Source organism: Symphodus melops, assembly GCF_947650265.1.
Source record: "Symphodus melops genome assembly, contig: scaffold_371, whole genome shotgun sequence".
Lineage (NCBI taxonomy): Eukaryota > Metazoa > Chordata > Actinopteri > Labriformes > Labridae > Symphodus > Symphodus melops.
This window is the reverse complement of record NW_027636522.1, coordinates 1-12428: the sequence shown is the minus strand read 5'-3', so window position 1 is coordinate 12428 and position 12428 is coordinate 1. Positions and strand designations below refer to the sequence as shown.

The 12428-nt window shown below is 49.7% G+C and overlaps 1 protein-coding gene across 2 annotated transcripts; it reads right to left on the bottom strand.

Moving 5' to 3' along the window:
- Positions 1-4129: 4129 nt before the first annotated feature.
- LOC306819398 (beta-taxilin-like) lies at positions 4130-11596 on the bottom strand. 2 transcript variants are annotated; one of them, XM_079373194.1, is made up of 10 exons: positions 11343-11596; positions 11186-11258; positions 10902-10987; positions 10567-10737; positions 10048-10242; positions 9858-9977; positions 8878-8952; positions 7483-7575; positions 7134-7229; positions 4130-6825 (listed from the first exon to the last, which is right to left on the bottom strand). In XM_079373194.1, exons 1-10 carry the CDS (start codon positions 11544-11546, stop codon positions 5938-5940), a joined length of 2001 nt encoding a protein of 666 aa, XP_079229320.1. In that variant the 5' UTR covers positions 11547-11596; the 3' UTR covers positions 4130-5937. The 2 variants fall into 2 exon arrangements, with proteins under 2 accessions (XP_079229320.1, XP_079229321.1); XM_079373195.1 differs by lacking the exon at positions 8878-8952 and adding an exon at positions 8755-8829.
- Between the last annotated feature and the right edge of the window lie 832 nt (positions 11597-12428).

Genomic DNA, 12428 nt, shown 5'->3' with positions numbered 1-12428 from the left:
AAACAGGTCAAGTCATTTTGTTTCATAAATTCGTTTAAAGGTGCCGCCTGTAACTCGGCCCCCTAGTGTTTAAAACCAGTACTGCAGTATAACCCCCCCCCCCCCTTTCTCTCTCTGGAGGGGCCTTTAAAGCGCCTACCGTCTCTGATCCAATCAAATCCAGACCATCCAGGACCAGGGATGGACTTACGTATGGTCTGGTTGCTGGAGAGGTGACAGGTCCCTTCCCGAGTGCCCTTGAGCACGCCCCACTCTGACTCTTTACCCAGTAGAGAGAGGGAGGGTGTTTCTGTGAGCTGCTCCTCTCAGACTGCAGCATGTAGAGTCCAGTATTGATTTTGGGCGCTGAGCGTCACAGCTAATGTTTCAGCACTCTTCACGCTGAGCGGGTTTCACACCGTTAGCAGCTCCGAACACGGAGACGAGGTCGTTTAGCTGACTCCACGCCGCCCGTCCGCTCGCTCACTCGCTCACTCGCTCCAGTGAGTAAAGCACGGTCGAGCGAGGGTCAGATTGTGCCTCTGAAGTCGACGGGAGAGGGAGCACAGGGCTCACAGGGTGTTTGTGAGGAAGCAAAGGATCATGGGAGTTTATGTATTGATTTCTAGACCATCAGTGATTACTGAAAACCTTGAAGAACATTTCTGATCAAAACATTTTTAAATAAGATATTTGGGACCGAGCATTTCATGTGGCTACTGCGATTGCTAATAAGCTAATGAGCTAATAAGCTAACGAGCTAACGAGCTAATGAGCTAAGAGGAGGGTATGATCGGAGCGCCACTTTGAAATGTCCCACAGCGAAGGTTTCTGAAAGAGGCTGAGCACAGTCAGCTGTCTGATCACTTGACCATCACGCCATCTGCGTCCGTACGGAAAAAGAACGAGTGAAGCCGCAGCCTGCCGGCGAGCTTCACAAGCCCCTCCCACTGCTCGGAGAGTGGCTTCATCAGCATCGTGTGTTTGTTTGTCCTCTGATGGGTTTTCCTTTCTGTTCATTACAGGCGGCAGCAGAAATCGTCTCCATCAGCCCGGGCGCACGCCATTGGCTGTGCGCTGAGCTGTGAAAAACCCAATACCATCAACAACAAGAGGACCCCCCCCCCCCCCTCCCCTCCCCCGATAGAGAGCCAATCAGGAATAAAGCTGAAGGTTGGAAGGCTTGATGTGGATCACATCGAGGAGATAGAAATGTTTTCCCACATCAGCTCGCTACTCGAGAGCGGGGAATCCCGTCTGATGTCGTCCTTTGATTCTTTCTTTACAAACCAACGAAGAAGAAGTGTCTGTGTGTGTGTGTGTGTGTGCGTGTGTGTGTGCGTGTGTGTGTATTTACATACCAAAGAAGAAGAAGTCTTTGAAAATAAAAATAATCCCGACTTGCTGCCTGTTCACCATCTATGCAGAGCGGATTGAGTCTGAAAGCTTGAAATCCTGCAGATAGTCGACCCTGCAGCGGGGGCTTCAGGCGCTAACGCTCATTATGCTAATACGTAAAGGCATGAGCTTCAGAAACACACACACACACACACACACACACACACACACACACACAGACACACACACACACACACACACACACACACACACACACACACACACACACACACACACACACACACACACACACACACACACACACACACTCCCCCTCGGTGGGATCTGGACTTCCTCTGCTTCAGCTGTCAGACACAAACATGAATCTGACAGAGGTGAACGTGTGCTAATCTTCTGCTCAAACACAGCGCCGCTCCGAAGGCGTCAGCTCGGCTGCACCGACAACGTCAGAAAGACGAGTTATAAAACTTCTGCTTTACCACACGGCTGTGAGCGAGGCCGGGGACGGCTGTGAGCGAGGCCGGGGACGGCTGTGAGCGAGGCCGGGGACGGCTGAGAGCGAGGCCGAGGACGGCTGAGAGCGAGGCCGAGGACGGCTGAGAGCGAGGCCGAGGACGGCTGAGAGCGAGGCCGAGGACGGCTGTGAGCGAGGCTGGGGACGACTCCGAGCGAGGCCGGAGACGGCTGAGAGCGAGGCCGGGGACGGCTGAGAGCGAGGCTGGGGACGGCTGTGAGCGAGGCCGGAGACGGCTGAGAGCGAGGCCGGGGACGGCTGAGAGCGAGGCTGGGGACGACTCCGAGCGAGGCCGGAGACGGCTGAGAGCGAGGCCGGGGACGGCTGTGAGCGAGGCCGGGGACGGCTGTGAGCGAGGCCGGAGACGGCTGAGAGCGAGGCCGGGGACGGCTGTGAGCGAGGCCGGAGACGGCTGTGAGCGAGGCTGAGGACGGCTGAGAGCGAGGCCGAGGACGGCTGAGAGCGAGGCCGGGGACGGCTGAGAGCGAGGCCGGCTGTGAGCGAGGCCGGGGACGGCTGAGAGCGAGGCCGGGGACGACTGAGAGCGAGGCCGGCTGTGAGCGAGGCCGGGGACGGCTGAGAGCGAGGCCGAGGACGGCTGAGAGCGAGGCCGGGGACGGCTGTGAGCGAGGCAGGGGACGGCTGTGAGCAAGGCCGGGGACGGCTGTGAGCGAGGCAGGGGACGGCTGTGAGCGAGGCCGGGGACGACTGTGAGCGAGGCCGAGGACGGCTGTGAGCGAGGCAGGGGACGGCTGTGAGCGAGGCCGGGGACGGCTGTGAGCGAGGCAGGGGACGGCTGTGAGCGAGGCCGGGGACGGCTGAGAGCGAGGCTGGGGACGGCTGTGAGCGAGGCCGGGGACGGCTGAGAGCGAGGCTGGGGACGGCTGTGAGCGAGGCCGGGGACGGCTGAGAGCGAGGCCGGGGACGGCTGTGAGCGAGGCCGGGGACGGCTGTGAGCGAGGCCGGGGGCGGCTGAGAGCGAGGCCGGGGACGGCTGTGAGCGAGGCCGGGGACGGCTGAGAGCGAGGCCGGGGACGGCTGTGAGCGAGACCGGGGACGGCTGTGAGCGAGACCGGGGACGGCTGTGAGCGAGGCCGGGGACGGCTGTGAGCGAGGCCGGGGACGGCTGTGAGCGAGGCCGGGGACGGCTGTGAGCGAGACCGGGGACGGCTGTGAGCGAGGCCGGGGACGGCTGAGAGCGAGGCAGGGGACGGCTGAGAGCGAGGCAGGGGACGGCTGTGAGCGAGGCCGGGGACGGCTCTCAAAGAAGCCGGAGACGACTCCGAGCGAGGCCGGGGACGGCTGTGAGCGAGGCCGGGGACGGCTGTGAGCGAGGCAGGGGACGGCTGTGAGCGAGGCCGGGGACGACTCCGAGCGAGGCCGGGGACGGCTGAGAGCGAGGCAGGGGACGGCTGTGAGCGAGGCCGGGGACGGCTGTGAGCGAGGCCGGCTGTGAGCGAGGCCTGGGACGTCTTCGAGCGAGGCCAGGGACGACTCTGAAAGAAGCCGGAGACGACTCTGAAAGAAGCCGGAGACGGCTCTGAAAGAGTCCGGACACGACTCTAAACGAGGCCGGGGACGGCTGTGAGCGAGGCCGGGGACGGCTCCGAGCGAGGCCGGGGACGGCTCAGAAGAGACGACTCCTCACAGTTCTCTCTGTCGGGATGTGGTCTGAGTTTTGGTCGTGGATCACTCGGTGCGTTTGGTGCAGCTAACATGTTTTTGTCCTCTCAGGCGGTCTCAGGGACTTTTCATCAGCCTTCGTGTGATGATCTGAATGAACAGAAGGAGCAGTCAGAGAGAAACAGCCTGAGGACTGTGTTTGTGTAAACTGTGGTGAAGCTCGGAGAAAACCTTGTGATTCAGGGTTAGGGTAACCAACAGATCCTTCATCTCCACTCGACGTGATGTGGATCTGATCGCTTTATTCTTTACTGGAGGATCAATAAAGTTTATCTTTATCCTTCTACATATTTAGGACCATATGACAGACAGGAAGCAGGTTGATGTTGAGGAGACGAGATGTAGTCAATGAAAACCTCCAGCTGCAGAGTACAGAGAGTGTGTGTGTGCGTGTGTGTGTGTGTGTGTGCGTGTGTGTGTGTGTGTATTAAAGACTTTGATGCGTGAGTGGATTAAAGGGAGTTTAGCAGGTCTGTTGGTCTGTCAGTGGAGCTCCACATGTTTTAAGAGGTTTGACACTCGGCTCAGTTTAATCAGCAGACAGGATTTACATTTTACACCTGGATTTGTTGATTCAGTGTTTCTGACAGCATGTTTCTATTGGTTTATTTAACAGATAAGACACACGCTGCACACACACACACACACACACACACACATGCACACACTCACACACACACACACACACACACACACACACACACACACAGGAGATGTGCTGTCTTGTGTTACTTGTTTCAACAAAAATGTGATCTGAGTCCGTTTAAAGCCTCGTTTCCACCAAGCAGTCCAGTTCAGTCTGGTTCAGTCCAGTTTAGTCTGGTTCAGTCCAGTTCAGTCTGGTTCAGTCCGGTTCAGTCCAGTTTAGTCTGGTTCAGTCTGGTTCAGTCCGTTTTAGTCTGGTTCAGTATAGTTCAGTCCGTTTTAGTCTGGTTCAGTCTGCTTCAATCCGGTTCAGTCCGCTTCAGTCTGTTTCAGTCCGGTTTAGTCTGGTTCAGTCTGGTTTAGTCCGGTTCAGTCTGCTTCAATCCGGTTCAGTCCGCTTCAGTCTGTTTCAGTCCGGTTTAGTCTGGTTCAGTCCGGTTCAGTCTGGTTCAGTTTCTGCGTTTCCACCATCACAAGTTGGGAGTGGTACCAAAGTAAGGGATCCGCATCATTGTTGGTCCCGTTCTGTCGGGGCGCCTCGGGTCCTGATCCTTTGGAATATTTTGTTTTTCTTTGTGACAGTAAAACTGAAAGCTTCACTTTATATTCATGTAAAACAGAAACCACATGAAATGTGTTTCCATGTTTCAGACTGAGAGTGAAACTCAACGTGTGTCGGTTCCCTGCAGCTCTGTGATAAAGACAAAAGCTGCTCAGGGACATAATAAGGTTTGACTGTGAAAGGCAGGGGGAACCTCCAGCATGTAATACTGATGTAACATTAACAACACTGTCTCCATCTAGTGGCTGTCAGGCGGTACTGCAGTCTGAACAGATACATCGAAACAAATGGAGGAAAACAGCGCCACCTGGTGGACAATGTGTCACAGTGCAAGTTGCTTATCAAACCTTAAGAGTGTGTGTGACTGACTGCATGTTTTTCTATCTTTGTGGGGACCAAGCAAAGTTTTGAACCTTACTTAAGGGGACCGACTAAAAACAAAGCTGCTGGAGTTTGAAGCTTTGTGGGCGATGAATCTGAGGGAGGATTGTGTGCCTTCTTTTTTAGAGCCTGTAATTGTTCATGTGTTGTAACTTAAAGTAACTCCCTGACATTGCATGATCTCGGACTTCTATTCCACCCTGTCCTGCACACTCGTAGTTTTGTTCAGTCAGCGAGCATCGTGTCAGAGCGTCGTGTAGCGAGCTCTGTTGCTTCAGCACCGGGTCAGGACACTTTGGATCCAGATGTTTCTAATGACTGAGTCGACCAGAGAGGCCACTCGTCTGATACGGCGTCCTACGTTTGTCGTGGTTTCAAATAAATGTTGACCAGAACAGAACGTACGTTTAGTTTGATGTGTAAGAACTGGAAATCGATCGCACACAATATTTTCAATATTTTTGAAAAAAGAAAAAATCTCTTTATTGGAGTCTTAATTGGATTTCCTTTTTACTGCATTTTACCAGCAAAGGACAAATCGATCTGTACTTTTGTCAACACTTAATAAAAATCTCGTGTTCAATACAATCGTTTGATTCCTTCTCGCTCGCCAAAACCGAAAGCTAAACACTCAAACTGTTCGATACAGTCAGTTTTATGTTCGTCCTCTTCTGATGTTTTGGACAAACGGAGATTTTAACCTTTGAAAAGATGCAAAGATAATCATGACACACACACACACACACACACACACACACACACACACACACACACACACTATCCCCTAACAAACATCATCTGCGTCTTCTTAGCTTTAGCTAGCGTTCTTGGTGTTCTTCTTCTTCTTCTTCTTTGGCGCCTGCTTCTTGGAGGACTCTGTGTTCGAGGGGTTTGGTGTGTTTTCGGAGGGTGGAGCTGGTTCTGATCCGGTCGGTGCTTCCGCCTGTTCCTTCACGGGCTCGGCTGGGACCGACGCGACCGCTTGTTTGATCTCAGCCTCGGCAGCTTCTGGTTTCGTGTCTGTTGGTTGGCTGAGCTCAACTTTCTCCGGCTCTGTTGTCGATGCCAGTTCAGCTGGTTGTTGCTGTTCTGGTTTAACTGGTTGCACCTCTTTGTTGTTAATCGGGGTTTCAACTGTTTCTGCTTCTGGTTCTGCCTTGGCGGCGGTATCCTCCACACTCGTTGGAGCTTCTGGTGTTAGCATTGCTAGCTTTGGCTCCTCCTCCACCTTCTCCTCAGCCGCCTCCTGCTCAGGGACGGACACCTCCTGCTCTTTGACCTTTGTCTTGGTTGTGAACTGGATGAACATAGAAGCCATAGCATCTTCTTCAGTGTCTGAATCTTTGTTGTCTTCTTGCTCGTTGTTGCTTGACGTTGCCAACAGGGAGGCAGCGAACTCATTTAGCTTAGCCTGCTGCTCTCTCAGACGGGTCATATCCTCCGTTAAGGCCGGGTCCTCCTCCTGGATCTGCTGCAGCTCCTGGAGCTCATCGGGGGACAGCAGGCCGACGCTCTCAGGGACGGGGACGTCTTCACTGGGAGAGCTGGTGAAGATCTTTGACGGCAGGTTAGCGTTAGCTTGCTGGACTTCCTTGATCTTGCTGTACAGGACCCCCCTCTCCTCTTGCAGGGCTTGGCACAACTTCTCCAGCTTGTGAATCTTCAGGACAAACACTTCGTACTCTTTGTTTTTCTCTGATCTCTGGAGGGAGAAAGCACGACGGTGGATCAGAAACAAAGACAGGCCGGCGTAAAAAAGCTAGCTAACTTAGCTAAAACAACGGATCATTTACTTATCCTCTTACACAACAAACTGGAGGCTAAAAATTATGGCAAATTGTGTCTAACAACCAAAATTGGATTTTAAATTTCCCCCCAAAAGATTCAAAAACATTCTCACTTTCTACATTTTTCCCAACGTTATATTCAAGAGTCTTTGAATGTTGATTATCACAGTGAAGAGTTAGTGCGACTCCAACAGGAAGTTAATATAAAGGAGGAACAGCTGACCTCTTCAATCATGTCCGTCAGAGCCTTGTTGCAGTTCTCAAATCTCTTCTTCCACAGATTTGACTCTTTCTCCATTTTCTTCATCTTCTCTGACATCTGAAACAGAAACGAGTTTAAATTATTAAATTATAATTATCAGAGTATTTCATGACTGTTAACGTCAATTAGACTGAAGCACATAAAAGGAGGAATCTGTCAGATATCATCAAGTGACCAATTTCTATTTACACTGCAGTGCCCATTTTGACCACCAGGTGTCAGAGTTACATGCTGCTCCTTTAAAACTACAGTCTTCTTAAATACTGTGCTACCAGACAGAAACACTGTGTCTCTATCGTGTGTCACCTACGTTCTCCATCTCATTTTTGAAGCGGACGTAGATTTCGTTGCTCTTGGACAGCGTCTCCTGAAACTCGTCAAACTTCTGTCCGTAAAGAGTCAGCTGTGAGCGAACGAGAGAAAACAGAGTCAGACTGGAACACGCTTCAAATGAAAATAAACATTTAAACAACGTCAAAGGAGACCTGAAGAAGAGTGGTGGAAAGTAATAAAGCTGATTATCCTGTACTGATGAAAAGTTTCTGTTACTTTGACTTTAATACTTCCTGCTTTACTCATTTATTAACTTCTGCCGTTTTGGATGAAAAACATTCCCAAGGAGAGCCGACATCATTCCCATTTTAAAGAAGCAAATCCTGATCTTTTCATGACTGCTCCTCAAAGTGATTAATTGAAAATTTCACCAGTCATTAAAGATGAACCATGCACACTGCTGGAGGGAATTAATCATTCATACTTGCAGAGTTTTGCAGCCAGGGTAACACACATTCACATTCATCAACATTCAAGTAAAGCTCTTAACGCCACAGCAGTTCTCTTAAGACTAAATTTAAAGGTCACATTATCTCTGAAACGTGTGTGAAGTGTGTTGTTGTAAATCCACTCTGATCCTGTATTTGATCAGGTCTATAAACCCCTCTATTTCAGCCCTGCTCAGAACAGGCTGTTTCTGTGTCTGTAGCTTTAAATATGTAAATGAGCTGTGTCTGACCACGCCCCCTCTCTGGAAGGGCTCGGGTGTACTCGCTGCTTTCTGGCTCCATGTCCTATTGTTTACGGTGAGAAGGCAGACTCAGAGGGCAGAACAAACACCTAGCTGTGGGAGTGTCACCCACCTGGGGGAGGGGCTACTGCCCTTTGTGATGTCATGAAGGGGAGGGGCTACTGCCCTTTGTGATGTCATGAAGGGAAAACCTCCAAACGGCCTGTTTGAGCACACATTTTCGGAGAGGATGGATTTTTGTTTGTAGACAGACACATGTTAGAATTAGAGGAACATGGAGGAGAGGATTGTTTTTGAATATGTGGCCTTTAAAGAAATATTGAAGTTTTAAATATTTGAAGATAAGATAAAGTCTTGTGTTCAGTGAGCAGGAAACCTTCAGTCCGTTTTAGTGATTTGTGTTACGAGCTCGTGTAAACCTCTCTGTTATCTGTTCAGAAGGATCCGACCGTAGAGACCTTATTGGGCTTTTGCCCCCCCCCTCCCTCGGTTACCTGCCTCCAGGTGAGCTACCTGTCTCTCCTTCTCAGCGTGTTAGTTTTGTCAGTGAATATTCACCTGTGCCTGCATGACAGTCCCCTGCTCTCTGTATGTCTGAGCCTGCAGTTTCCACTCAGCAGCGGTAACCAGTAACTGAGTTAGAAGAGAACAGACGGAGACACATTACAGACGGCTCTTTACCTTCTTCTTCATGGCCAGCTCCTGCTCCTTCATAGCGAAGCATTTCTTTGTTTTGTCAATAGCCTCCCTAAGCAACTACAGAGACAATACACAGTCAATCTGAGTGGCCTTCATACATGAACGAGAACACATGATTCATCAGACATGAAGATGATCACATTGTTGTTTGTAATAACACTTAAAGTCAGAGCCCGTTGTCATAGTGATGGTTCACTACATCATTTTGTGGGAACTTTTTGGGGGTTTGTTAAACTCTACATTTAAGGTCATGATATAAGGATCCAGATGTCCCATGTTGTGTCTGTATTACAATGGGACGATAAAAAAAAAATATATATATATATATCTTTTGAGGAACATGGGATATTAAATACAAGCAACTTTTCCTTCCAAAGATACTGCAAGAAAACAACCACACCGGGTCATTTTTAACCCACTTATGGATTAATTAATTAATGTTAAAGTTGTGTATCTTTGTAACTCGCACCGTTGGATTCTCTGATCCTGAAAATGTGTCTAGAAGTTAAAATCAACATTCCAGCTTTTTCAGAAGCTGAAATATTACAAATTAAAGTTTAACGGCAGCCATTTTTAAAAAAAATCCAAGATGGCCGCCACATAGACCTCTGGACCGATTTGATTTTTCTGACTTCTGATACAGAAACCTTTCCAAAAATGTATAGTTTAGCAAATCATCCCAAAAAAATTCCCACAAAACGATAAAATGAAGCTGAGTATGAGAATAAAAACAATAAAAACAACATTTATAATAAATAATAAATAAATAAATAACACAACAGAAGAAAAACTTCTTTGGATAATTCATTTAAAAATGTCAGTCATCATTTCATCATTGATATTGTTACATGTTGGTTGTCGATGTCGGGCAAACTGTAAAGTAGGCCGTACGATGTTGTTGTTGTTGTTGTTGTTGTTTCTTAGTGCTGATTTGAGTGTTCTGATTGGATGTTTGAACTCACGTATTCTTTCTCTCTGCGGTGCTTCTCCTCGGCCTCGGCCAGCTGAGCGTTGCTCTGCTGCAGTTTGGCTTCAGTCAGTTTGTGCTGCAGGTCTCTGCGCTGGTTGATCTTCTCCAGACTCTGCAGAGAGACGACATGTGACCTCTGATGGATCACACACTCAGAAGCAGGAGTGTGTGCTCGTCCTCACCTCCTCTCTCAGCTCACACTGGCCCATCAGACTCTCCAGCTTGTCCGTCAGGCTGCTGTTCTCCCGGCACAGCTTGTCGTTTCTGGAGCTGTGCTGCTCGATCTGCTCCTGGATCTCAGTCAGCATGGACTGGAAGTGTCCGGTCATCTCCTTCCTCTTCTCCTCGTCGTCCCTGCAGCGCTGCAGGGTCTGATCCTGCAGGGGGAGGGGGGGGGTTAGAGAAGTGAACAGCTTCTAGATCTTTAGAAAGTGTTGAAAGTGTCCTCACTGGAAACAAGCTTTGATATCCCGAGATAACGAGGAAACAACGTGAACGTAATCTTAGTCACAGCCAAAACAAGTGTGCATGACCCTTCAGGGCTCCCGTAGCTCACTTCCTGTTTCTGCTATTAAACTTCACTGTCTACACTGCACCAGATCTATATGTGCAGTTCAGTTATTGAAACCTCTGAACGGTTCATTTGTGTGACATCGTCCAGGAGAGACGGCACAGTGGCGCCCCCTGCTGGCCTCACACACCCTCAGCTTGCTGTAGTGTCCCTGCAGCTCTCGGCACATGGTCTCCAGCTGGCTGCGAGCCGAGCAGCTGAGGCGCCGCTCCGCCTGAAGCTGCTGCCGCTCGTCCAGCAGGAGGGACGTCGTCTGCTGCAGCACACACAGCTTCTTCTCGTCCACACGCCGCTGGGCTGCCTGCACGCACACACACACACACACACACACACACACACACACACACAGATTTATTGGTTATTGCTTCTCACATTTTTTCTTTTGCACCAATCAAATTCCTCGTGTATATAAATGTACTTGGGTTAGGGGTATAAAAACAAAGGCCTCAGTTGACAGACTCTCACCAGTTCAGCACATTGTCTGACCAGGTCTTCGAGCTTCTTCTCGGGGGAGGACATCTTGTTCAGACCCTTCATGATGAGAGACACTTCTGAGGACGCCAAACGAGGACGAATCAGTCAACACAAAATGTCAGAACACAAAGACGAGGGGATCAATGCACGCTTATTAAATATGCAGTCTGGCTCTATGGGGGGGCCGGTGTCACCTGTCTGAGGACTGCAGGTGGAAGTCCTGTCACACTGTCCCCTGATGAATGAGATGAAATGATTGGCTGTTGAATCCTCACCTGACTGTATGTTCACTTTGACGTCTTCCTTTGCCTCCTTCTTCATCTTCTCCAGCTCGGCCTCCACCACGCTCTGAGAGATGTTAGCGTAGCGTTAGCACAGGCAGAACAGCTGATGTGCTTCTTTAGTTTGTGTTGTTGTTGTTGTTGTTGTCACCTGTTTGTCCAGCACGCCGGCAGCAGATCCGTACGTGCTGATGATGTCTTCCAGCTGCCTGTTGAACTCCTCCATGGGGTCGAAGGAGTCGGCAGAGGGGGAGGAGGCGCAGGCAGCAGGAGGAGGAGCCGCCTCCTCTCCGTCACTGCTCTCGGTGGGCGGGGGGGGAACCAGCACTTTGGCGGCTTTCACCGACGTCTCCATCCTCAGATTTCTGCCGTTCGACGGAGAGGGAGAGAATGCTGCTGAGTTTCATCCATCCACCCGAGCGTGCAACTTCTGCAGCACGCCGACATCTCCTCAAATCATGACTCAGCAGAACGTTTGTTTTACAGCTCAGGCTGAAGACTCTTCCTGTTCTCCAAAAAGGTTCACATTGTAAAGTGCACCACTCCCGTTTTCACAACCATCCAATCAAAGAGCACCTTTAAACCTTAAATGGCCACTTGAGGGTTCAGTGACGCACATTTTTAACCCCTTCAAGCCCATTGTTGTGAATTAGGCATGAAACCACTTCAGCGTCCGTTTTCCTCCACTGCTGGTCGATGCACTTTCACTACATACAGAGGAACCTTTAGCAAGCATGAGTTTGTCACAGGACCAATCAGAGACAGAACAACATCCGCTTTATGTGCTATTTTAATGTAACATCTATTCATGTTCTGTTTTCACATAAACGTTCTCAACTTAATTTAGCGTCGACTCGAAAGCAGAAACATGTAAACAAAATGTTTTAATACTTGTAAACAGATTCAGGCGTGAAGGGGTTAAAATAGCTGGTAAAGCAGCGTAGCGTTGGATTGTAAATGTTGCCTCTTTAAACAGCTGTTACTTTAGAGCACGGTGCCTTCACAGATCAGACTTCACATTGTGAATCTGCTCATCACAAAAGAGTCACATCCAGCTCTATGCAGACGATACGCTCATTTATCTCTTTAAGGGATTTAAACACATTCCTGTCACATGATGCTTTTCTCTGTCACAGCTTGTTTTGTTTTTCTTTGTTTACTTTTGGAGGGAGGTTGAAAAGAATCTCTTTTTTTTTTAACTCTGAATCCAAAAATTCCTCCACGAAAATGTCAGTTT

Coding starts and splice junctions, on each gene's coding strand:
- LOC306819398 (XM_079373194.1), bottom strand. CDS start 11,546: ATGGAGACGTCGGTGAAAGCCGCCAAAGTGCTGGTTCCCCCCCCGCCC. Junction 8,953..9,857: donor ACCGCAGAGAGAAAGAATAC/GTGAGTTCAAAC, acceptor TTGTCTCTGTAG/TTGCTTAGGGAGGCTATTGA. Junction 7,576..8,877: donor AGCTGGCCATGAAGAAGAAG/GTAAAGAGCCGT, acceptor GTTCGCTCACAG/CTGACTCTTTACGGACAGAA.